Source organism: Dromaius novaehollandiae, chromosome 19, assembly GCF_036370855.1.
Source record: "Dromaius novaehollandiae isolate bDroNov1 chromosome 19, bDroNov1.hap1, whole genome shotgun sequence".
Lineage (NCBI taxonomy): Eukaryota > Metazoa > Chordata > Aves > Casuariiformes > Dromaiidae > Dromaius > Dromaius novaehollandiae.
In genome coordinates, this window is record NC_088116.1 from 6,193,306 (window position 1) to 6,219,745 (window position 26,440).

Genomic DNA, 26,440 nt, shown 5'->3' on the forward strand with positions numbered 1-26,440 from the left:
GAAAGAAGTTGTGTGGAATTTGACAGTTCAAGAGAGTACTTTCTGCTGCTGTAGGTTCCATCAGACCACGGGCCTTTCTAACCTCTTGGACCACTGGCAGTAGCTCCAATTAACAAGATTAAAGCTTTCTGTTAGACACACTAATCGCTACAAAGAAAAAAAAGGATGACAAGCAAAAAATATTATTGTACAGACTCACTGATCATAACCACCTCTTGAAGTTTAAAGAGTTCAGTGATCTTGCAAAACCCTTTCTCTTTAAATCTAGCTCTCAAGAGAAGGGAGAGGTACATCAAAGAGTAATTCAACTTTAGCTGCGTAGATGTTTTTTTAGGACGTAGGAGTTGGATTGCTCTGTTTCAACTAGAAATGAGATTGTTGCATCACAGAAACTAAATTTGCTGTGGCAGCGAATGCAAGTTAATTTGACTAGGCTTGTATCATCTAATGTCTCCCAGCAAGATTCTATGTACACTTGCACTGTGTTTCTCTGCAACTTAAATTGCCTTCCCTCCTCCTGTTGTATCCTGCTATTTAGTGAGTTCTAGTAGCAGCAATAAAATAGTCTTTGCTGATTTTATGTTATTTTATCTTGCTGAAGATTCTCCAAAAAAAAAAAGAGAGGATAGATGAAACTAGTTTTGGCCATATATTGATGACTCTGTGGGCTCTTTTAAAGACCAGAGGTAGATAGGGCTTAGTCCTCATAAGCATAATATTTGGTTGCTTGTTTGCCTGTGCTTATTTTAAGGAAGTTCAGAATGTAGCCATTCAATTGTTTATTTTTGCATTTTGCTTACTTATATACACAAAACTTTCTCAAAATGTGTAACGTTCTACTAAGTGCCCTATGTATTGTTCTTTGCCTTTAATACATATGAAGGCAATAACCTCATTCTCGTTGTGTGTGTGTGTGTGTGTGTGTGTGTGGTTTTTCTTGTGTTTTTTTCTTTCTTTTTAATGCTTTAAGACAGACATGAGGATCTCCAGAGAACTCTGTGGCACAGGCATCTTCTGATAAGTAAGAAGGAAAGATTTAGATTGAGTAGATTTTTACTACAGCTTTAAGTAACTCTTTTATACCTAATGTGCCTATGTATACACACACACAGGCATAAGAAGACACACAGTCTACACATCTGTGGACAGAGACCTGAGGAAAGGATGAATGTTTCTCAAACGTTTCTACTGTGTCAGAATACCTTTAATTTCAAGACCAGGAAGGCAAGACCTGGCAGAGCTACAGTCTTGTATCTTAAGAATTCTGTGCATGTTGGCAGTAGCGGCGTTTGGTTTGTAAACTGCTAATTTTATTAATCAGCTGTTTTGTAAGACAAGGGAGAATATAATTTTGGAATGGTCTGATCGATAAATGTGGGCATACTGTTACGCCTGTAAAACTTATTTTTAATGCTCCTACCTCTGCTTGAAATTTACTTACACCATTTTTCTAGAAAACAGTAATCAGTTAGGAATGTAATATGTTGTAGATTACGTAATCCGTGCGCTATGCAAAGAAGAGTAGTTCTGCAAAATATCAATTTCAAGGTGTTGTGGCTGAGATTTTTTTCATAATTCTCAAACTATTTTTCTTTGCTTTATTAAAATATTTTATGCAACTAGTGCACAAAAAAAGTACATGCATGGAAAGTATAGTTAATGTTTCATTAGGGATGAAATACAAGTCTTAAAATTTATTCTTGCTTTGAAAATGAAAAATTGGTATAGCTATTATACTCTTGTCATGTACCATTTTGCCCTTCTCTCCCCCATTTAGATTACATTGCTTGCTTAATTTTATGTGTTTTTTTAGCTTAAAAATTGGTTGTGTCCCTGTGACTTAACTGCACAAATTAAGAGTGCTTCAGATTTTTTTTCTATGGATTAGGAGTAGTGGTGTTGTGATGGGATACTTTCTGAACTATCATGGTAGATCTCTTATTTTTAATCCCTTCTCTTGCTCCTGATAAATAATAGAACAGTGATTCCTTTTGGAGGAAATCTGGAATTCTGGGAAAACGGAATTGTAATGGATCCTCACAGTTCTCTTGTGATAATCTTTATTCCTTTTCTCTGACTATTGACGTGTTCAATTTTACTTGTTTTGCAGGCATCCTCAGTTAGTTTCCAAACTACTTGCAAAATTTTATCAGAACATTTATTCTTAGACTATTTAATACAAATGTTTGAACTTTCTATAGTTGTTTTAAGTCTATTTGAATTGCTGCATGCTTGCTTGCTGTAGGAAACAGGACAGACTCGATGTTGCTTATTTTCATTTTTGGGGTTTGATGAAAATTGTAGGTCACATGATCTTAGTGAGGTTTTTGAGGAATCAGCAAGAATAAAGCTTTATGTTGAGCAGCAGCCTAGGATTCAATTATAGCTCTTTCTAAAATCAAACTGTAATCCCTCTACTCTTAGATTGTGTGCCGACTAATCTCTCTCCACTTGCATTCCAAATGGAAGAAACCATTCTCTCTTATAGCATGTATTTAAATGTCCGTAAGATCTGCTGCAAACCATACACCCTTACTTTCACCAACGTTACTGTGTAATTATGAGCTTAGTACCATTTATCACAGAGTATGTCTTTCTTTGTACAGTGCATACAAGTGATGAAGTTGCTTAAGACTGATGTTCCAGCTTCAGAACAGAGCAGAGATAACCTTGAACCTCTGCTTCCATGCGAGTCTGGAAGTGCTATTGATGGCAGAGGAACCCGTGAGACCAGTTCTGCCTGGATCTGAGGTCAGACAGCAAGGAATGAATCTTTTTATTTTATTTTATTTTTTAAAAAACTATCCCTTTTGTGAATTGTTAGTGAGGAACTTGCTATGTGTTGTCTACACTAACTCAGAAGTTGGAGCAGTTCTTAATATCTTTTTGTGTTAAATATTACCACACGCTATGTTCATACATTCTGCTTAGGCCTAGGATAAAATTCTGGCCAGTCTGTGAACATGGAGGTGTATGGTGTATAACTGATTTGATATTAATCTGTTAAAAAATTATACCTTTTCAGAGACTGAATCCTATCTCTTATCCCCACTCATGCAAGGAAGAATAGAGAGAGGTTTCTTCCCCCCCGCCTTCCCCTGTGAATGCCAAACTCACCTTAAAGTAAGGAAAGTGTTCTGTCATGAAATTGTAAATCTCACTGACTGGCAAACTTCCTGTCTTGCTGTTTTTGAGTGCCATGAAGATCAGGATGCTTCAGGGAGAGAAAGAAAAATATTTTAGCTTGTTCTGCTTGACTCCTCAGAAGTAGAAAAAAATACAAGATTTTTGTAGTGCATGCAATTACTCTGGGTTTCACTGTTGTAGCATAATAAGCCTCTTTGGAAGGAAGGGATACCGATGATGCTTAAAATTTCCATTCAGTTGTTTGTAAGCAATCTCCTTACACTGCATGACTTCTAGAGGTAATTGTTAAAGTGAATATAGAGAGTCTGACTTGAGTTTAAAATAAATTAATAGAAAGTGGAATCAAGGCCACAGGCTTCAAATCCTGCCACTGTGTGTATTTTTCTAAGGTTGTGTTTAAATGCTTAAACTGATAAAGACCACCAAGAGAATATCACATTGACAGTGACAGAAGATATAACTAAAATTTAATTGTCTTTACTTTTCTAAACTTCCATTTAGGGAGTAAACCTGTGTGGCGACTAGCATATCTGATATATTTTCTACACATTCTCTGGCACTAATAATTGGAAAAAGAATCGGTTTTAATTCAGGTCTTGGAAAATACTACTAAATGTGATTAGTCTTGTGCTGATGAAATGTGCAATACCTAGGATTTTGCGTTAGAAAAATGTCTAGTTTTTGTGGGAGTGATCGGAGATTGTTCATATGCTTTACAGCATTTCATTTCCCTTTGCCTTGGCCCCAGAGTCTGGAACATCTTGTGATTCATACAAACAGGACAGAGCACACTGGGAACAAGACAAATAAGAGTAAGCATGCTGTTGCAAATTATGCTGGAAATATGCCATGGGTAAACAGTGTATTTCCTGTAACATTAGGACTCGAAAAAATACCTCATTACCTGTAGGAGTAGATGGGTTTGGGAAATAGAGGCTGTTGGGATTCTTGACTGCTTTGAGGAGCAATTCTTTGGTAAGGGTAGTGTGAAGAAGTAATATAAGTCACAGGATAGCTGCCTCCCGAGGGATACTGGTGATGCAATAAAGAAGATGTTACTTGGCTTAGCAACAAGCTCTCAAAAATATTTCCTTATTAATAACAGTATTAAACTTTTTAATTCTAAGGATATTGTCTTCCATCTACGTTTAATAGCTGTTATGCCAAGTCTGACAAAAAGGTGGTCCTGTTCCCCCCTCCCCCCTTTTTTGGTAAGGCTAGAGAGGGGAGCACCATGGTAAAAATCCAAGGTGTGTAAAATCCGTTGCCAAGAGAATAGCATTCCAAAGCATCCATTTTTTTTGCTGATATCAGGCAAGACAGTTAAAAACAAACAACAGTAACAAAAACATTAGCAGATGAATGGCATTAGGGTATATATTAAAATGAACGTATTGTAGAATAAGTTGTAACTTCATTTCATGAGGCAGGAGAGTGACATGAGACATTTCTTCTTCTGTCAGCCTAAGTGGATTTTCATATTGTCTGACTTTGTGTTGAATTTGTGAGGCTAATCTGTGTAGGTTCCCTTCACAGTCAATGGCAAGAAACAGGCTTATCCAAGAGGCAGGTCAAAGCAGGAGTTAAATTTAAGTGCTGTTTAATACCACCTCAAGCAATTTATTTTTCTCCATTTTCTATATCAGAAACCTAAAGAGAATAGCCAAGGTACCTAAAATAAGGTAGTATTTATGCTATCCTCACCCCACCTCTAGGGACAAGCAGCAGAATGCTACCTGAGACTGAAACACTAAACTGTCTCTTCAGTATCTCTAAGCCTGTCCAGCAAACAAGACATCCTAAAGCAACGGCTGGCCTATCATGGTATCTCCATGATAGAAACATGCCAGTGGAAAAATCAGGTGCAAGAGGGGAGAAAATGCATATAGATACCATTGACTATGTCACAGTTTCTGCAAGAATGTTCTCACTTACATATGACCAACTATTGTGTTAAAAAAAGATTTTTCTTTTCCAAATTACAGTTTAAACCCTACTGGCAAGCAACTTTCAAGAGCAAAGACATGCCGCCCCGCTAAGGTAAGATACCATCACTTGGCTCTATGTGAGGCAAAAGATCCCTCCGCACGTGGAACTCAGTGTGAGAGGGATTTCTGCCTCTTACAGATGAATCTTTCAAGATGCCAGGATTAGGGCATGGCCAAAATTAGGAGTCATGTGGTATGCTATTAAAAATCTGCCTGCATGCCTTCCCTAGTACTCAGAGGTTGCTGAGCCCTGTTCTAGTGTGCTGCAGCTTACCTCTAGAATTCCTGTGTCATGAGTTTTTTATGGTTCCTCTGAAAGATTATAATGTAGCTTTCTAGAGTTGTCTGGAAAAATTTCTTGGTAATTACTTTGTGTTTCTCCTTTCTTAGCCTCTTACCATCATTTTTATTTTTGGACCAATAGCTTCTGTTTCTCTTGGTCTTTATCCCATTAAAATGCCTATGAGTGGTTACCATGTACTTGCAATATTTTGATAGTTAATTCCTTTATGGAGACTACTGAATAATTTATTTCAGTTTCTCAGAAATGTTGTTGTTGCTTGAATTTTTGCCTGTTTGCTGTGATCTTTCTAATATGGCACGTCCTGAAATGGAAGGTAGAAAACCATACCAAATACACTAACTTTGCTACAGTGAGCAGGGTGAAAGATACGAGACACAGAACTGGTTGTGTCCTGCCATGTTAAACTAAATACTGGCAAAACGGCAGTCTCCAGTACAGCTATAAATTAATTTCCACACACAGGTCCATGCTGCCTGCTTTGTTGCTTTGTGTTCAGATTTGTTACCAGAGTACAAAATTGGGCACTTCACATAATAATTTTGCATTTATTAGTTTCAATGCCTCTTTGGAAGGAAAGGATACTGAGATGTAACTAGTTGTGATGTCATCACCAGAGGCAAGAACTAGGTGCTTTAAGAATTATTTCTCTTTTATTTGTTTCATTACTGCTATTTGAGGGAACAGAGGCTGGGGAATGGTCTGGTATGGCAGGCTTGAGCTGGTTTTACTGTCGCCCAACTGGCATGAAAGGTGTCAGTCCTGTATGGTGGGTGGGTAAGTAATTTAAGTAAATGTCTGCTATTTCTTTTAGATCAGTAAGAAGTTGTTATTCTTATGACTCATCATTCATGTTGTGTCCAGCAAAGGGGAAGGTGAGGCCGTTTTATCATTTTGGATAAAAATGAAGGAACTGATCTCTTTCATCCTGCTAATGAAAAGTGAGGCATAAGTTGAACAACCTTCACTGCAGGCCAGAAGGCCCATTCTCGTCTACTTAACTTTTCAGTGGTTCAGATTGCTCTGCTCCATTCAAATTTGAAATGTAAAATTTGAATATTGCAGCTGCTTCATGCAAAAGATGTTATTTCATTTCTTCTCAGTCTCGTATCATATGCTCTGTTCACTTCTTAGTATCTGACTACGGCAGATGGTTAGTGTTTCTACCTGTTATGACTTTCGTTGCTTGTATCGATCATTTTTCTTCTCTAAGCAGTAGAACGTGTTGCCATACTTTTACTACAGTAACATAAATAAGCACAAATATTGAAAAGTCTAACAGAAACCTGCTGCAATGCAAGAGAGCTGTCGCAGTGCCAGCCTGCAGGTGGATGGAAGACTTTCCTCTGGTGTAGTGCTTGTTGTATCTTGCCTAGCAACTCCTAGAAGGTGTGTTTCAGCTGTAACATTGGTATTAACCACATTCAAAACCCTACAATGTCTAGTAATAGTACTGGTATCAAAACAGCAGTGATGGGAAGGGGTGCCTGCTTCAGAATGAATAAAGAAATTAAAAAATATTCAAACGAATTAACAAGATAATTGGAGTTTCTGCAAAAGCAACGCACAAACCTGACATCTACACTATGCCTGAGATGTATGGTGCTGTTGCACATTCATAATGTCTGTGCTGCAATCCCAGTGGGGACCTAGTTAATAATTGTAGTAGAGCATTTGTGGTCAAAGCTTAATCTTTAATTTGAGACCAATTTCCTCTGAAATTAAAAAAAAAAACCCAAACCCAGTATTTGTAGGTTATGACTATGGTTGTAATACCATCTTTCTTTTTATTCTATTTTCATTTTAATACTGCCCTTTTTCACTTCTATTGAATTTAATGGTAACAAGAAAAACAGGTAAATTAATTATGATGGTGTTGATAAGAATTTAAAAAATCATTACTTTTTGCCACATTATAGCAAAAAAACCAAGGTTCGGGATATTTTGGCTAGTGGAAAGCTTGAATGATAGGTAAAAGAAAAAGCTAGGAGTAAGATCATTCTCTAGTATTTATCTTTATCTTGACTCCATGTATGAGAATTGCTTCCTCTGTTGTCTATACCTTCCCAAATCTAATAGCTTCTGTAAACTTCCTAAACTTTACAAGCCTGTCTTTTAAAGAGAGCCGTGGATACAAAAAGCACTTCATATTGCAGCTACTGGAACTTCTGTAGTACCTGGCCATCCTAAGCAAATTGGCCTGTCATTGTGCAAAGGGTTGCAAAAACATAGCTGAAGAGAACCTCTGTGCCCCCAGGCTCTTAAGCTAATTTAAATAAAATGTCCAGTTAGTGGACGGGGCAGGTCACAGCTGAGGGAGTAGGAAGGGAAAGATGACAATAGTAGGAACCTGATTTTAAAAGTTTGCTATGTGCAAGTTTCAGTATTTGAGGCTGTTTATTGAGCTGCGTTGCCACCTCATCCTCTTGATTATTTTAACTCTCCCAGACAGCAGAAGTTCAGAGAGGCCTTAAGAGACCCCTGAGGCTCTCCAAGTGATTGATACAGTTACTCAGCCCTTATTCTGTTCCTCTCTACATATGAGGGAGGGTTATATACTGCAGTAATGGGGCACTTTAAGTTTCAGTAGACAGGTGAGGGATTTAAAAGTACAAGACATATACCCTTAAAAAGTGGAAATTCACTGCTTAGGCATGGAATACTTTCATTCTTCCTTAGTAATGTTTCATAAAACTCTAGAAGACAAAATTCCTAAAAATTAATCTGTAACAGACAATTTTATCAATAATCATAAAATACCTACATATGGCCATTCTTGTTCTTTATGGTCATTCAACATCTGTAGGCAAAAGTTGCTTAATTTTTCTCTTAAACCAAAATCATGCCAAAAATCTTTTTCCTCATTAGAGACTGAATTTGTGATGAGTGGTATGATTACTATTTCAATGACTTAGCCTAGTGACACCATACAAATTGAAAGTCCCGATGAAGTATCACAGAATAACCTGTTTTTATGTTTTCCTTACACAGTTATAAATCACTGTCCTGTTAGTCACATTTTTATGCTTCTTGAGCAAGTTGAAAGAGATGTTACTGTTGATTATGCAATATCAGTCTTCAGCCACTGGGATGCAAGGAGTCCTAACTCAACTATGAGCTTTTATATTCAAATATTTTATATAACAATTCTCTGTAAATTGGATTTAATTCAATTCTGATGGTTGGGATTTTTGATAGCTATGCTATTTTTGTATATGGATTTCTGCCTCATTTACTTAATTTCACCTTAAATGTTGGGGGGTTTTTTAATAGTTTGTTTTGTCAAGCATACTTCTATCATCTCCTCAAAAAACTTTCTTACTGGAAGTCTTATTTAAAAAAAAAAAAAAAAGGTGTTACTCACTCTTGTGCGTTTGTAGTACTAATGATATAGCCACTTTATGAAAGAACAACCTCAATATTGTGCAGTCTCATGCATGACCAGTACTATTGTCAGTTATGCTTCAGCTGAATAATCTTACCCTGGGGATGATGTAACAGTCAAAAGATTGCAAAAGAAATGTGTGTGCCATCAAGCACAAGGAAGGTGAGCATTATCTTGCTGTTGAAGTTTTGCTTTAAAAGTGTTTTCTGTGTTTGATCTGAATTTTAAATATACAGTCACATACATTTAATTCTTTTTCTGAAGTTAAAGCAGAGTTAATTCCCTCTGATCTTGAAATGCCAACAGTTAAAACAGTTCATCTGGTTTTGAAGCTAATTTTCTTGAGCATCATGGTGAAAATACAAATAAGCAGTATCAAGACTCTGTTTTTACAAGCTACTTTTTCTGTCTGAGCATTTTAAAATGCATTTAGATGTGATTCTCTTAAGGTGGTCTTGTCATAAACAAAATGTACATATACAAATATGAACTTCCCAGCAAATACAAAATTAGTAAGTATTGTTTCACCTGCCCTTTTGTATTATTAGCCTAATTAATATACCAGTATAGTGCAAGAAATGCAGGGTTTTTTCATCTACATATTGCACTGACCTGGTGGAAAGGATGTGAAGGGCAATACATCTGCTGCACTTGAGGCTGATAACAATATAGACCAGGTTGTCCTTCCAGTGGGGATGTCCTAAGTTTGATGTCTGAATCCTGCTAGAAAATATTAATGGAAGGTGTTATTAGAGAAAACACCTGAAATCTGAATAAAATAATTGTGTCCATTACTGTCCTGATATGTCTTTAGTTATACTTCTTACTTATGTGGACTTGATTCTGTTACATACAGCAAGTGTTACATAGAATGGGTTTTATATTCTAGAGGTACAAGAAGAAACATTGTTTCCTGCCTTTATATAATTTCTACTCTGAAAAGGAAATCACTGTTAAAATTCCATAAAAGGAACAATTCAAAAAATGCCCCTTTCTGTTCATCTTTTTTTCCCCCCAGTTGCACAAGTTGCATGCTCCAGCTTTCATTCCTGAGTGTGCACGTGTGTCTCTGACTCTCTCTCTTTCATACTCTTTGAATTTATCTTGCAGACTGCAAGTACCTCAAGCTGACAACATTGGAGTTTAATTATTAGGTAGAGGGTAAGTGAGGACTATAATACATGAGAAAGAGGTGGCAGAGAAGAATCAAACTAGACTGACTATTGAATTTGATTAAGATACAGAAAATATAGTAAGAACATGTTTTTTTCTGCAGCTGCACAAATAAACACAGAGAAGTTGATTAGATCTCAGTTTTTTACATGTCCTCCCAGGTTTCTGTTTGCACATAGGGCTTGATTCAGTAAAGGGCTCAGGCTTCTGAATGTTAAACATTGCTGTCTTTTAGGAAGACTGTAGAGTGGTGCACCATATAAAGTGTGCGTGAAAACCTAGCTGCTTTAGAATAGCAATTCAAACAACCTGCATCTTAAGCAGAAAGCTAGATAGAGCTAGCTGGTAATAACACTGCAGAGAATGATGTGTCTTAAGTAGTGTCCTTCTCCAGAGTTCAGAGACTGACTTGAGGTTCCTTCCTCCACTTAACATTCAGGGCCAGGAGCTCTCTTCTGAGAGCTGGTGCTGTGGGCATGCTTTATTTCAAGGAGCTGAATAGCATTTATTCTTTTACTTAAAGTAAGTCTGTAATGACCACCTTTTATAGTTTAGATGAGTGCGTATTAGGCTTCCAATATCCTAGCACCATGCAAATGTGATATTCAGTATTAATAATGCCTGTACTGATTTGGTTGACCATAAGATGAAGTTTTTCAGAAATGTTAACTTGCCTTTGTGGACTGCAGTGAAGGCACTGCAGTCCCAGCAGTGTGTAACCCATTTAAGAGCATTGAAGTTGCATGCTGACTGAACCAGCGGACACATTAACAAGTAGCCAGTTTCTTCCTGATTAGTCAGAGGTAATACTTGGTAAAGCATACCTGCAGTGTTAGCTTTATGTTCTCTACATCTTGCAGCCCAGGGATTTGGGAAGAAAACATGAAGTTTTTCATCAACTGCTCATTAAACTCATCTGATCTGGAGGATAGGTTATTTATGCAGGAAATGAGAGATTCTGATCAATTTCCTCCTCAGCCAAAATGGCTTCAGTCCCCACCTCCTCCCCCGGTATGTGCGCTGGCATCCTCCCCCCATCCCTGGTAAGCTGTCTTGATCCATTTAAGATTTTTTTTCCCCTCTTTTTTCAGTAAGGCTTGAATTTTTTTGTCTTATAATGATTTAGAGCCAGTGGTTAGGGCTGTCTCCTGGCAGGTGTAGTCATTGTTTTCTGTCTACACTAGATTCTGAAGATAGGCTTTACACGTTGGATCACAGTAGAGATACCTTGTGGAGATACGGAAAGGTCATTTACCTTGCTTTTCAGGGATCTCTGTGCTGATCTAGATAGATTGCTTCCAATATCTGGAGGCAGTCTTTTATTTAATCTCTTATTTAATTGTAAGTAGTACTGATGTCCACGCTCCCCTTTGTCTGTGGCCAGAAAAATGCAGGTCAGCTAAGGCAGTTGTAATAAACCTATGTGTGTTCTTGGATACACATTTTGTTGTGCTCTAAAAATATTGTTTTGTGAAACTTTGTCCCTCAAACACTAGTTGGTGACAACTACTGAGATGAAAATCTGTTGTCAGGAAGAATTTGGATATTTAAGGTCCGTTTATTGTGTTTACCAGAAATCATTCATCCTTGCACGCCTCTCTGATGACTGGTTTTCAGTAGGAGAAGGTAACAGACTAGAGAACTCCAACAAATATAGGTGTCTATCCTGAGCTCTAGCCTGCAACTTGACAAAAGACTAAGTGTCCATGTAGTCATGTTAAGAGATAAGAAAACTCTTCCAGAAGTATTTTTTTCCACCTGAAAACATATATATATATAAAAAAAAAACTAGAAAAAAATACTGACCATGACTTGTGAACCGTGATCTTGACTTCTGATGCTGTATTGGAGGTTGTTACACCATGTTTGTTCTGTGGAGATGTTTGGAATATGTGTAGGAAATGACTCTGACTCATTAGTGCCTGTAGATCCAGGTAGACCCTCAAAACCATCAATGCTTCTAGCATTTTTGAAGGGTGGACCTTCTGGTTGGAGGGCTTGATGTGCTTCCTGGAAGACATCTTCACTGATCTGCCTCTTGTAAGGGTGAAAGGGGTTTCTGCTGCTCTTGAGAAACCTGTCGTAATTTCCTACAGTACTTTCCTCGTAACTGTACCTTCTGAATTTTTCAGTGCTGAAAGTGGCCTTAAATTTGTTCTTGCCACAGTGAATTCCTTGGCTTGTAGGATATCTCCCATGAATGTGATCCTGGACTGGAGAAGCAGGGCTGGGGCTGTGAGAAGACTCTGAACTCTTCCTTTCCGTCCTGCTGTCTGGGTCATATGATTGGCAGTTATAACTGGGATTATCCTGCAATGAATTATTGGCATTTATTTAGGAGTAGGATGAACAAATATTTTTCCAATTAAAAATATGTATTATTTATCAATATTATACAATTACTAGTCCTGGCCACCTTTGCATAGACAAGTCCTGAAAGATCTAAAGAGTTCTCTGATGACCTGGTATGCAAAAACGATCAAAAGTAAATTACTAAAAGAATTCAGAAGACTGAAATAGTCCTGATTTGTCTAACTATCCAGGAAAAAAAAAGGATGTCTTAAGCAACTATTGACCAGTTGGTCTGACAGTTTCAGGGAAAAGCTGATGTATGATCAAGTGGTGAAAGCTTAAATGACAGGAATATGATAAGTTCCAGCCTTTTCAAATCAAGTTCAAATCAAATAGGCTTGATCTCATTCTCTGGTGTTACAAGTTGCCCGATATATTGTCAGTTACCTCACTTCCTTTCATTAAGTGCCGCACTCATTCAGTGAGACATGTAGGCTCCAGGCAGACATTTTAACCATCTTCCTGTCTCATCTCCTCCCTTCCCTTGTGCACTTTAGCAAAAAACAAAACAAAAAAACACCCCCCCCCCCAAAAACCCACAAATAAAACCACCCAGCTGCTAAAGGGCTCTTTAATTTAGTGGAGAAAGGCTTAACAAGAACTAGTGTCTGGATCCTGAAGCTGAATGCATTCAGCTTAGATATTATGCATATTTTTCCCTAACATCAAGGATGAATAACAGCTTGGATGCCTCTTGAGAAGACATGCAGAAGTCAAAAGCAGATTATTGTGTTCAGTACAAGGGGAAATGCAATGTTCTGTGATATACAAAAAGTCAGACTAGATTATCAAATGGTCCCTTTTTCACCCACCCTCTCTAAATTCACATTGGGCCTTACAGTATTATAAGAGAACAGATAAAGGAATGTATACCTTCATGAAGGATCAAATTTCAAGAAGTCCCAAAGGGAATTTAACATAAAAGACAGTGCTTTCTCCAGAGTGGAACATGGCAGGACTTTTGCATTGATCTACACCAAGCTCTGAGTGTAAATATACAATATTTTTTTCCTAATTTCTAAACACATGTCTAATTTCCTGTAGGTCAAAGGTATTAATTTAGGAACTTTGTTCTATCATAGATACCCGCAACAAGCAAATCTGACTTCATTGCATTTTTGGCTTCACAGATGAAAACAAGCTTGCTTAGTTTGTAACTTAATACCTGTCTCTCGTTCTCTTCTATAGTCCTAATACATGTGTTTATGATATCTTTTCTTAAATAATAATTTTAAAAAATCCTCTGCTTACTTGTGTAAAGCTGTATGAATGGCAGTGCTGTCAGTTCTCCACCTGAAATTTTCATAATAGAAGTACAACATTGGTTATTTTGCTGTTGTTTGACAAAAAATACCAAATCAGGTGGTTTACGTAAACATATCACACTAGGGCAGCAAAAGAACCACATTCTCAGTTGTACTTTTCTTGTGAAAGGTAAATGGGGTGAATATCTGGGCACCAAAACAGAGATCATTTTATTCAAAATGATAGGTATCCTCCACTGGCAGGGAGCAGACAACAATGTTTTGATTTCTCTCTGTTTTTATTTTTATTTAGAAACACAATGAGAATTACTTTAAATGTAGCATTTGTACTTGATTAGTAGCTAGTTAGATTGCCTGTCTTGTTTTTAATCACTAGGAATTTAAAAAATGGTTTTTGTTTTATCTATTTTTAATTAGTAGGAATCACCTGGGAAGTTTACCACGGAGCTTAACATTATCCCAGAACAATAAATAGGGTTTCTACACTTCAAAAACAACAATTTAAATGTTTTCTTTGTTGCCAGCTAAGCACGCTGAGATTTAGTATAGCAGTTGCTAAATGTTCTATCTGAGCTTGTGCCTCTGAGGAAAAAGAACAGAACTGACCCATCTTACTCACAATTTGCTGAACTGGGGATCCTGAATCTCCCTGTGTCTTCATGAGGTCTTCTTGTTGGTCCCTTTCCACAGTGTCCGAAGAGGAGAACTTAATATTAGATTGATCTTGGAGTAGTGAAACCATTATCAAATCCACGTCAGATAGAAATCCTTTTATAATGAAATTATATCACAATAAGTATCTTCTAAAATCAAAATTGTGAAAGAAACCATCTTGTTATCCACAGATAGCGCAGATCTGCACTAATCAGATAGTGCTAATATCCAGCTCAACAATAACCCATCCTGCAGAATTTCTAATGCATATGAATTTTATATTTTGCTCTCAGAGAAGTGTCATGCAGGTGTGATTACAATGGAGATGTGATACAGAATTATATGCATTTATTACTAAATTTCATAAAAATGAGTCATTACTTTTCTTCCATAGTTTCATTAGCTAATGAAAATTATTTTGGGGGGGGTTATACACATTTAACAATATCGCTTTGTTGAGAAATTGTTATATTTATGCACCCACATTGTTTTCTGCAGGACTATATAAAGTAAAGGGCATTTTTAGTATCATTACTTAGAATGATGGGTACTACAGGCTTAAATTTTTTCTTTAGCTTTTTTTATTAGTTACAGTCCCTTGAACTTTCTTCTTCCATGTTGCATCATTAAATGTATCTGAGATATGTAAATAACTTGCATCATTCCATACTTTTTTTTTTTTAAGTTATATCTCCTCTCAGGTTCCCAATCTTTGCTCTTCAGACATATGAGACATATCTGGTGGTGTTCTTTCATGTTAAGAGGAACAAATTTTATCTGTTAGTGTTTTGGTTTTCTACCTTGTTTTTTTCCAGTTCTTGTTCACTGTGATCTCACAGTAAAACTACGAAGGAACAAGTCATGTCCCCCGCCCATATCATGTACATAATGCTGCACCAAGTGTGTACCTACACGAAGATGTCTTGTATGCATAGTTTAGACTTCAGCTGTACAGATTAGGAAAAAAAAACCCTTTACTTGAAGAGTTAATTTGCAAAGTCTTTGCCACGTGTTTAAATGGCTGTTAGGTAAATAACTAAGGGGTTTATTAGGGTTGGTTAACAAAGATGTATCACTTAAATGTGGAAAACTTTTTTTGTCTTTATAGTTCAAAGAGAAATCTGTATTTACGATGAGTAAGACTACACTGCCTAAGGGGATAAAGCACAATGGGGCTTGGAAATAGAGTATGAGACCTCTACTATATCAGGAAAAAATGACGTTAGCTAAAGTTCACAGATGTCTTAGGCACAGGCTCGTCTCCCAGTAGCTTAACTGGAGCCAGATGAGGAGATATACTTCTGAGTGATGCTTGTCTTGAAAGGAGCAGGTGGGAAAAACTGACAATCTGGAAATATACAGGTATGTATGTTTGTAAATATTCCATACTGGCTGCCCATTTTTTAGTGTAATTTTCCCACTTAAGGTTAGAGAAAGTTGTATCTGACCTTTATTTTATACTGCAATTTTTCAACCCAACTCCCTAATTTGTGGTCTCAAGCATTAGAATTTCATTAAAAGCTTTGGTACGCTTACAGTTCTTGCCTAAAGAACTTTGCAAAAGACACTTGACAAATGGTCACAGATAAAGGAAAAGAAGGTGCTTCATTTCAAGAAAATCAATTTCATGAGAATGAAAAAATGAGCAAGTCAAGCTCTGAGGACTGCAGCAATATCTGGAGCTATTCTGTTCTCATTATGTTTACTATTAGGATCTGCGAAAGATGAAAAGAATGCATTATCTAAAGGGTTAATTCAACAGGTCAGAAAGGTTTTGCTCTTCTTACTGAAGGCAATCAGACTCCTTTTCTGAAAACAAAGTGAATATGTCTTGGTCATTTGGAAAGTTAATACAACATGGTCCAGGAAAACCAAATGATTATTGTCCCTCCCCTCTAAGACTTTTGCCAGATTTTGTTTATGGATTTTATTCTGCTGTCTCTTGGAGGCTGTTATGAAAGGAGGAATCTTATTGCCATTTTAATTTTATAATTACTCTCCTCTGTACAGTGAGACTGTTTTACTGAATATTAAATGAGAAGCAGCCCTGTACTAAAACAGTATCAAGTTGATGACTTATGTCCAGTGGCGATTATTTAAAGCCATTGTTGAGAATCCATTTCAGAGGGATATTCCATTTGGGCGAAGAAAACCCCAAATTCTATGATTCCAGTGTTGTTTTCAGTTTCCACCTTAAAATCAACAGCAACTTCTCACTCTGAAAGCTATTTGTGACTCTACTTTCACTGGTATGTGTTACAGCAGGCTATGGATACAGATAAGTAGAAGATGCTGAATTAATGTACTGCAAAAATATTTCCTTTTATCTTTCTTTCTTTAATTTTTTTTAATTTTCAAATGTGCATTAAAGTGACTTTTTTTTTGAAATAATGTATAACAAAACCCAAAACTCTGCAGTGTTAATTACTGACAAGTCTCCTTTAAGATGGGAAAAATGGGGCTCAGTGGAGGTTGTCAATAATCAGGATTACAGTATATCCTTTACGATAAAGTTATACAACTGTTCTTGGGAGTGAGAAGGCTGAAGGAAATTGTTCGTTGCCTAGACGTAGGACTTGTTAAAAAAAAAAAAAACAATGATGCTTTGATTTGGAAAAAGGTATCTGATTATCCTAGCTGTAGCTGGAACCATTTCTCCACAGCCCATGTCATTTTTACTTTTGTAAATGTTGCATGACAATCCTAGGCTCCTATGATAAGATAAGTATCTTAAAAAAAAAAAAAAAAAAAAAAAAAAAAAAGAAGAAGAAGAAGAAAATAGTGAGAAACTGTAACCTCAGCTGAGTGTTTGGACAAGCAAGGTAGCAGCAGCTGATCTATTAGCTCTGCATGACTGGAGCCTTGTGGCACCAATCCATCGTTTAAACAATTCTTGTTTTTGTGTTTCTTCTGGACATTGGCAGGCATTTTGCCGGTGATACACTTCACCAGAGCTCGGCACTGCGCCGTCTAAGCAATCAGAGCTGCTCTGAACGCTGTATGTTACTGTAAATGCCCTCTCCATCCCTTGGGGCTGAGATCAGTTTTCATGAGAGGAAGGTGTGTTTGGATATTCCCCAATTCGTAATTCATTCTGCCTGCATGCCTTCAGGAGCTTACTGATCCTTGCTTGACATACTGGCTTTTGTGATCTCCTTCTCTCATCTATTCCCCCTCCCCAAAGCAGTAAATCATCTTTTACCTCTCCAAATCACACTGATGTTTTTCAGTGCAGGAAATAAGCAATTATTTGGGATTCTCTCCCTCCCCCCTCCCCCGCCCCAAGTCTGTTATGTGAAAGGAATTGGAGAAACCATGAGTTTTTAGAATTCTACTTTTTGGTTTGTTGTTAAAAATATTCCTCCCAGTACCATCAAATTCACAATATTGCAGAAGTGGCCAAAATTTTGTGACTAAAACTTGCCTTGTAAAAAGGAATCTTTGGAATTATTTATATGGGAAGACTTCAGGGGAATAAAAAAAGATACTATTAATGAGATTTAGAACTTTGTAGCTTATAATAAATGCAAGCCCTTCTTCCCAAGTTTATTCCTGACAAATTGACTCTGAAGGTTGTGTTGGATTATGGTTGGTGATAGTGTTTTGCTTTGTTGTTCCGTAACATTCTTGTCACTAAGGTTTGCTCTATTTTTAGAAAATATTTCAGTAGCAGGCTTTCAAACTGCACAGCACTAAACTGTGGTTTGGCCAATTTTTGATTGCTTTCTTGCTTCTTTTTTATAGCATGTGTTGGAACTTGATTGTTGGATACTTGAATAACTTTTTATAAAGCTTCTGAGGATTTTATTTTCTTGTCTTCTGACTTTATATCCTTTTGTGAGTCTCTGTTTAATTTAACTGTGCTATTTTTTGCTTTCTTGTTCAAAGGTTCTAGGTGTAATTCTCATGGTTGGCTAGTGGTTATAGCCACATTTAGCTATCTCTTGAAATAATTTTTGCATCTTTAGTGGAAGTATGTGCAAAACAAGCTTAATTTATCAGGACTGGAACACCCATAATCTCAGATACAGAGGAAGAAAGTTTGCAGCTATGAGATCCTGTCTGCATTGTATTAGATGAGATGTGTTTGCTAGCCTTGCAGTAGTAACTGGTGGGGAGGGAGCAGGGTTTGACTACGGTTGCATTTCAGCTTATCTGATGTTACATTTCTTCATGTGACTTATGTCCTATGGGATAGTCATTCTTAGAGGTGATACGGATGATCTGAATGTTATGACATTGGATGAGTTTATATGTAGGTAGTTTGTTTTCTGAGCTCCATACAAGTGTAGAGTCTACTCAAGTAGATCTGGTTGTGGAATATTTTCATAAAAATTTGGATTTGGCTCTTGTGTGAAGTGAAGAATTTAATTTGATAAATGTAAAGAGAGTAAGTTGTCTAGTGGGATACTTCATAGTTTAAGATTTAACTGTAATGTCATTTATTATTTTCATTAGATATTTGAGATAAAGTAGTTAATTGATGATATCCACATGTAGTAGTAAACTAGGATTGTGTGGAAACACTAAAGACAACTATTATGGAAGTACTGGAAACATGGTGGCATTATGTCTTTTGCTATTTTATAATGACAAATGAGAAGAAGCTTAGGTCTAAATTCTCTGAGAGATTTAAGAGTGATAGACAGCACAGTGGTCTGTAATGTTATAGGCCATTAAGAAGTCTATTAATATTTTGGGTCACCTACACCAAGGTACTGAGTTCACATAACAGGTGCCATTTTTGATGAGATCATGCCTGAAATCTGAGCAGCCAGCCAGACAATTGGGAAGCTTTTTAGGGAACAAACCCAGTATTTCATAGGTAGCTGTTACTACTACTTTACTAACTTCCTAATGCTATAATTTCTATTGTTCATCAATTATAACCTTGGCAAAGGTTAAAAAAGATCTGTTTTCCTGACTTTTTATCATTTTAACAGAGTAGCTTTACATCTCATTGACATAGATTTAAAAGCAATTATTCTATGTGGGTTCTTATGAAAAAAAATGGGGCTTCGGAAAAAGGAACTGTGAAATATATTTTCCAGTTTGTTTTATACAAGAGTTTGCCACTTTTGTCAAAAGAACCTGTGAGTGTCCTGAACCTGCCATATGATGGTTAACTGATTTTGCATGCATGTTATGTTTCCTATGTAACATTATTTGAAAAATGCTTCTTTTTAAAAAGAGTGCATGAAATCTATTACATTTTTTTTTTCTAATGAAAAAATGGGAAGTATTCTGGTGAGTAGGAGGGGAATTCATCATAGAGCAGAAATCAAGCCTAGAAAATTTTAGCAAGGAAAGTGAGTGATCATGTAGTTTGGACTCAGTTCCCCTCACACCTTTCTTCTTTTCACATAAACACTAATACATCTTTCCAACTACACCAATTAACCTAATAAGAAATGTTAGCTCTTCCCGCTAGCTTTGCAATTTTCAAAACCCTATCCTTTGCATACTCTCTCCTGTTTTCTGGATGAATGATTGTGCTGTTTCCTGAATGAGCAGTATGAAATTTCATTGCTTTATACTAGACATGTAAGCATAAAGTTGGATGATACAGAAACTGTGCGATTTTTTTCATGGCCAGCCAACTTGGTTGGCAGGTCAAACCAGCACAAGAGATAACGGCATAGCATGTTCAAAGGCTGATCATAAAAAGACTGCAACTGAATTCTTTTCTCTGCAAAGTTTTGCTCTGCAGTTGGTCTGGGAGTGGCAACATATAGATGAAAGAAGTACAATAGAGTCCTCGGTACAATCTTGTGATTTATAAAAATTTATAGACAGGAGCAAAGATAAAGCAGCTATAGCCGTAAAGTTAGACTGAAGATAAAGAGATACCTTCTTTGCCTCAAAAATCCCTGAACTGCAGATTGCTGGAAGCTAGGAGAATATACTGGGGAATTATCACTGTGCTCTTTCTTCTCCAGGTATGCCTCACAGTCGCTCCATCTGTGCTTCCCTCTTACCTTCTCTCTAGCCCTGTTTCACATAATCTTTTTTCCCTTTATAGTCCCTTTCTCTTATCATATTGTATATTTTGTCTCCTTCTAAATATTTATTGATCCAGTCTCTTCCCCTTCCTCTTCCTGCAATGAAAGGCCATGGCACTTTGTTTCCATCACCTTATTAGTTCTTTTGATCTATTACGATGTATCCCTTTCCCCTCTACCTTGTCTAGTCTAGTTCCTGGTTTTCAAGGTGGTTCATGGGCTATTCTACAATATATTCTCTAAGATGTCTTTTCTAGTGTTTGCCATTAAATTTTAATTGAAAGACAAATGCTGGTTTAAAAAAAACATTCTGAAAGGTGAGATTGGTTAATGGTTCAAAAATTTGAGAACTGCTGAATTGTATCATAAGTAATGTGGGTCAGAAATTGTTGACTACTCTATACATAACATACTACCACGTTGTGACCCTGTAGTTCCTTGCTGCTTATATGCTAGTGTAATGAGCATGATTAATAATATGTTCCCATGAATTACTTCTTGATAGCTTAAGGGCTGTATGCAATGTGGGGTACCCTATTAATCCCCTTTGGGAACACAGGCAGGGTAAATGCAAGGACACACGACATGGATCTTTCAGTAGTCTCCTAATTTTCTTTACGTTCCTTTTCTCTCTGTGACTCATGCTCATCTCCCTGTGACTTGAGAGTTCATCTTGGGATCTCATGCCATCTTTCTGCCTTTATGAGAAGGTGTGTATGATGATCCACCCTAATGGTTTCTGTTGCTGGCTGTGGCAGCATGTTTTATGATGGGTGTGGTACATTCCCATTTTCTCTGTTGTGCATGCACAGTATTCACCTTGCAGCCCCACCCGTGGCCACTCCCACCCTCCCACTGGGAATCGCCCACAGTAAGCTCTGTAATTACCTTTATTTGATCTGAGGAATGGATTTGGGAATCTTATTTGCACAGTTGTAAGCTGAGTATGTTAAAAAAACAAAAATAGTTTGAGTGACTGATTCACTGAGCAGTGGTGTGTTAAGCAGGGAAGAGCAGAGAATAGAGGTAATCAAGTTCAGGGGCTGTTAAACTGTGAAGCATTTTTGCAGTTTTTGCTCTGGAAAAGCCTGGTTCCAATACATGTATACAAGGATGAATTTCACCTGTTACCACCTGTTTTGAATTCTTAATGTTGATAGGCAAAGCTGATGCAGTTTGCCTTGAAACAACTATGTTAGTTTTAAACTGAGTTAAACTGAACCAGTGCAAACTACAGCTTGTACTTGTTTTACATGTCTAGTCTGGGCTATGCAGTCTGGTTTACACTCGCCTCTCAAACTCTCAATGCAGAAAAGAAATCTTATATAGTCGGAGGTAATGTAGCATTAGCTCAAGCATTTAGTTTCTGGGGAAACTTTTGAAAAGAAAAAACAAAAAAAACTCCAAGACTCAAATTCCTGTTTTAGCTTCTTAAGATCAAAGGTCTTTCAGCATCCACCTGGCAAGTAGTAACTGATTCAGCTAGCTCATAGAAGCACAGCTGATTTGGAGCAATGTATTCTGCTGACACCTATTCCTAGGCATGCATGAAAAATGTTGCATATAAAGTAGTAAAGATGGAGGAACAGGTACTGGAGAATAGTATTTCTTTCTTTGAAGGGAACCCCCCCTCTCTCCTGTCATAGCAATACCTATCTCTCCACAAAGCTTAAGTTTTGTTTTTACATATGCAGTAGTCAATATTGTCTAGCAAGTTCAGCTACATCAGACAAGTGTATTGGTCCTTTCTCTGGAAAGGAATCATTGTAGAAAGAAGACATACCAGTACATTTCTATTACCTTTTTTTGCCAGTAGAGACAGAGTTTAAATGTTAGAATCAGTATCAGTGGTGCTTTCATTATGCTCATGAGAACAAAAAAGAGTGGAAAAAGCCTCTCTCCCCCTTCCCTCAATATGGCGCAAAAAAAAAAAAAAAAAAGGTTTAAAATTGATGCCCTCAATAGAGACAAGAAATATATATTTGCAGTCTCTTGCATACCCCTCCTTCTAAAGAACAGAAATAGTGGGCACATGGATAAATATGGCACATCCTCTAACAGTCAATATGGCTTTTGTTAAAGGAAATCATGCCTGAAAAACGCACTTTTAAGAAGTCACAAGATGTGGATAAGGGAGATTGGACTGGTAGTTTGCTTAGGCTACCAGAAAATGCTTTTGAGCAGATGCTTCATCAGAGGGTTTTAAAGGAATTGAATATCCACTGAAACCCTGAATATCCACCAGCAGATAAGGTCTTTGCATGGATAAATAACTGATTTAAAAGATGGAAAAAGGAAGGTAAATTTGAGTGATCTGCTTTCACAAGGAAGGAATTCACTGATAGTGCGTGATCTTTAGAGATCTGTGCTGAGACTTTGGTGTTTAGTGTATTCACAAACAACCTGTAAAAAGAAGTGAGCAGCGCCATGACAAAAGTTGCTAATGAAAGATGAAGATTAAGTAACAGAAACAGTAGAAAGACCTTATGAAATTCAATGATAGAATATTTAGCATTATCTATAAACCTAAAGAGATGCACAAATACATTGTTTCCAAGACCAATCCTAACTTCATATTTTAAAAGAAGGGGCATTTAGCTGATCATTAAAACTTAGGAAAGAGAGGAATAGTGATAGTTCCATGAAAACATCAACTCATGGCAAGTAACAGTCACAAAAGCAAGTCACCTACTGAGAATTATTAGGGAAAAACAGAATAAAATATATTCTGCCGCAGTATAAACCCATGGCACACTGCCATCTTGAACTCTATGCGCAGTTCTGGTTCTCCTCATATCAAAAAGCAGATAGCTGAACTGGAAAGGTTGAGGAAAGGGCTACAAGTCTGATCAAAGATCTGGAATAGCTTCCTTATGAGGAATGACTAAGTAGGCTTTGGCCTAGAAGAAAGATGACTGGTGATGGTGAAAAAATGAGAGAGCTGTTAAATCACAGATGGTATGGAGAGGGTGAATAGAGGTTGAAGGCAGTCATCTTTCAATTCAACAGTTGCAGCCTGTCAAATGAGCCTAGTAGAAAGGAGGTTCAAAACTAGTTAGTTTTTTGCAAAGTGTATAGTTAAACTGTTAAGTTATCACCACAGGTTGATGTAGATAGAAAAATTTGTATGGATTCAAGGGGTGGCGGGACAAGTTCATGGAAAAGAAACCCATTGTGGGTTATCGGATACCAGCTCTGACCTTAGGAGGTCTGTGAGGTGCAAACCATGTTTGCCCTGTTTCTCTGTTTCCAGGGATTTAATTTTCTCCACTGCTGGAAACAGGATACTGGTCTAGATGGACCTTTGGTCTCATCCAGGATGGATGTTTTCCAGTATCATACACACTGCATTGCACACTGTTTTAAACAAATGAAAATGGAGAAGGTATTATCAATTTCAATACCATGAACCCTGCAGTGTAATGGGTGACATATTTCCAAAGAGATACAGCTACTTACCTGCAGAAGCAAACATTGTAGTTTAATATCTTCTGCAAAGTTTGGGAAAAGGAGATGAGAGTAAATTTGTGGATGAAGAAATAAGAAGCCAGATGCCTGATAGTTTACCCCCCTCCCCCAAAGTTACAGAGTTTTTCCATTAACTCCATAGCTTCAAGTTGAAAACTGAATTTTGTAATTTAAAGCATCCGCTTTGGAGTTTCAGAAGGAGCGAGGAACAGATGGGTAAACTGAAGAATAAATGAGGGACAGTCGGGAGATTAAAGAGCCTTGGGGAAAATATGGCCTGACATTTGTTTTGCAAAATAAATAAGGTACAAATATGCTAACCCATTAGGAGGGAATATCTGTTAAGAACAACATGAGATACAAGTGTTTTGAAATTAGGAAGACTAAAAGAAGGGGAAGGAGTGACAAAAGAAAATGCAAGCCTAATATGGTGAATGAAACAAAATCATGCATGAAGGCATTAAACTTACTGGGAAGGATCAGGTCTATATTTTTGTAAGCCTTGCAAAATCTCATGTCTTCTATTAACATAAGTACAAAGGAAGTTCGGGGTGGGGGGGAAGGATTTGAAAATGAGGAAAAATTATGAGAGAAGGCACAGCTATAAACATCCCCATGTACAGTTGGGAGATATGATACCAGCCTTAAGAGTCCCCCAAAACCTATAAATATGACCATATCCCGATAGAGTAAATTGTACCAAAGTTCATTCACCCAATAACCTCTTCTCTGCTTCACTGCAAAGTGACCAATAATTGTTCTTTCTCTTTACCCTCACCACTTTACTAGTACTCACTCCTTTGCTACACCCACCTGTTTTCCCAATCCCTAATTTATTCCTAGAGTCTATTTCTGTTTCATACACACACACTGCTTCCTTATTATTATAAGCAAAAATAGCAAAACCAGCAATTTGATTTTAAGTTAGTATTTGTTAATTCTTCGTCTTATGCTATTTAAAGTTTTCAGTGAAATTCTTCAGGCTTTGTGAAAACTGTTTTCTTCTAAAAGAAGAACAAAACAAAGCTACAATTCTTTCCCCAGTTCTGTTAATTTCTGGCTGTTTAAAAATACATTGTTCAAGGCAGCACGACTTACATGCTTGATGTAGAATTTTAGCAAAATAATGTAATTTGTTCATCTAGAATGAACTTTCAGCCTGGTCCATCTCACTTCTGAACGGTGGAGTACTTTTATATTCATTTTTTGTTTGGCCATTATTTGACTAAACAGAGCAGCAGTACTAAGCAACTGATGGTCCCATACTCAGCAAAAACCACTCTGAGAATGAAATGCACAAATTTGTGATGTGCATATTCCTCCATAATATACATTCTTCAGGGCTTAATTCTCAAAATATTCTATCAATAATGTTTCTTAAGGAATGGAGCCCATTATAGTAGCTTTTTCCATGCTTAAATATTTCAACCTTCTTATGAATATCTAAAACAATAGAGGAGCTCCTTCAAGAGTTCTGTGTGTATTCAGAATGGCATATCTGCTTTCCAGTATTTCCTGTAAATCCCAGGTTCAATCATTTTGAGTTCTGTCCATCTACTGAGTTGTTCCTTTCAGGGTAAACATGTCTACTTTATTGATAACTGAGATGGCAAATATTTTTATTTTTTTCTATCCCAAATTATAGTTAGTTAAAATCTCTTATATAATATTCTTTTCTTTAAAAGAAATAAAGTAAAACTAGATGAAATAAAACACGAAAGCTGGAAAGTTTGGAGTTCATAGCTTTTTTTAAGGAGATACTCATATATATTGCACAATGAGTATTCTTCCCCACCTCTCCCTTATGGGAAGACCCAAGGACTTTAGAAAATAGTTTTCTTTCACCACAAAGCATATGGGTATAACACCCTTGAAATAAAGTAATTGCACAGAAAGAGCAAGCACCGAAAAGCTCTATATACAGAAGGAATCTTGTAAAATTGTAGGAAGTTAAGATGTCTCTATTTCATTGACTAAGCATCATTTAGGTAAGTATATTGAATTATATATGCACACAGTGCTGTTTTAAAATTATGAAAAGGGATGACAATCAGAAAAAAGAAAGGCTAAAATTAAACAGGAATCTTCCAGAAGATGGCATAGCCTAAAGTCTGAATTTCTCCGCTTGGCGTGATTCTGCCCAATAAATAATCTTCAGCTCAGTAGAGCACCTACACTTTTATTTCAACAGGAGTGTGTTCTGTGTTAGTTATATGTGTGTCTAAAAGCTATGTTCCTTGCAAGATCAAGTCCTGTATTTTCCCCTGAGCTCCTGTTGTATTTGACACGCATATATCATTATGCGGCTTGTGAAGGATAGAGATTCTTGCCCTTTAACAGAGATTTTGTCTGTTCTCTCCTTACTGTGAAAAAGTAACTCCTTTATTGAAATGGAATTTTATGTTTTAGGGAACAGCTAGATATGAAGAGATTGAAACTGTTTGTTTATTCTCTTAAAATATTAAATTTCCATGATATATAAAACATCCTTAACTAATCTAAAGGGATTCCACATTAGAGTATAAGACTAAACATATTGTACAAAATATGTCTTCTCCTGCATAAAAATAATGCAAAGTAAACTTTTTGTAGATGTTTGTTCCCGATGCAGAGCTGATAAAGAATATTCATTAGGAGACTAGAAATACAGTTTTACATTATTGCTAACGCTGTCCTCAGAATAGTTATTTCAGGAGGAAAAAAGA

General features: G+C 36.9%; 2 protein-coding genes across 6 annotated transcripts in view; one reads left to right on the plus strand and one right to left on the minus strand.

Moving 5' to 3' along the window:
- FOXN1 (forkhead box N1) overlaps positions 1–26,440 on the minus strand; it is a 41,291-nt gene that overhangs the window by 7,128 nt on the left and 7,723 nt on the right. For 2 of the 5 annotated variants that reach the window (XM_026105641.2, XM_064523293.1), the window contains exons 2-6: positions 14,231–14,291; positions 11,801–12,304; positions 9,434–9,544; positions 4,052–4,179; positions 3,118–3,214 (exon numbers count right to left, since the gene is read on the minus strand). In XM_026105641.2, coding sequence (XP_025961426.1) covers positions 3,118–3,214; positions 4,052–4,179; positions 9,434–9,544; positions 11,801–12,304; positions 14,231–14,272 — 882 coding nt within the window. In that variant the 5' untranslated portion in view covers positions 14,273–14,291. Of the gene's footprint in view, positions 1–3,117; positions 3,215–4,051; positions 4,180–9,433; positions 9,545–11,800; positions 12,305–14,230; positions 14,380–26,440 lie in introns of all 5 variants that reach the window. The other 3 variants (XM_064523292.1, XM_026105639.2, XM_026105640.2) reach the window with 2 other exon arrangements.
- The window catches only part of SLC46A1 (solute carrier family 46 member 1), a 67,610-nt gene continuing 45,061 nt past the window's right edge, over positions 3,892–26,440 (plus strand). Inside the window, exons 1-2 of the mRNA XM_026105607.2 lie at positions 3,892–3,959; positions 5,133–5,187. The gene's annotated coding sequence lies outside the window, so the exon portion shown is untranslated. The remainder of the gene's footprint in view (positions 3,960–5,132; positions 5,188–26,440) is intronic.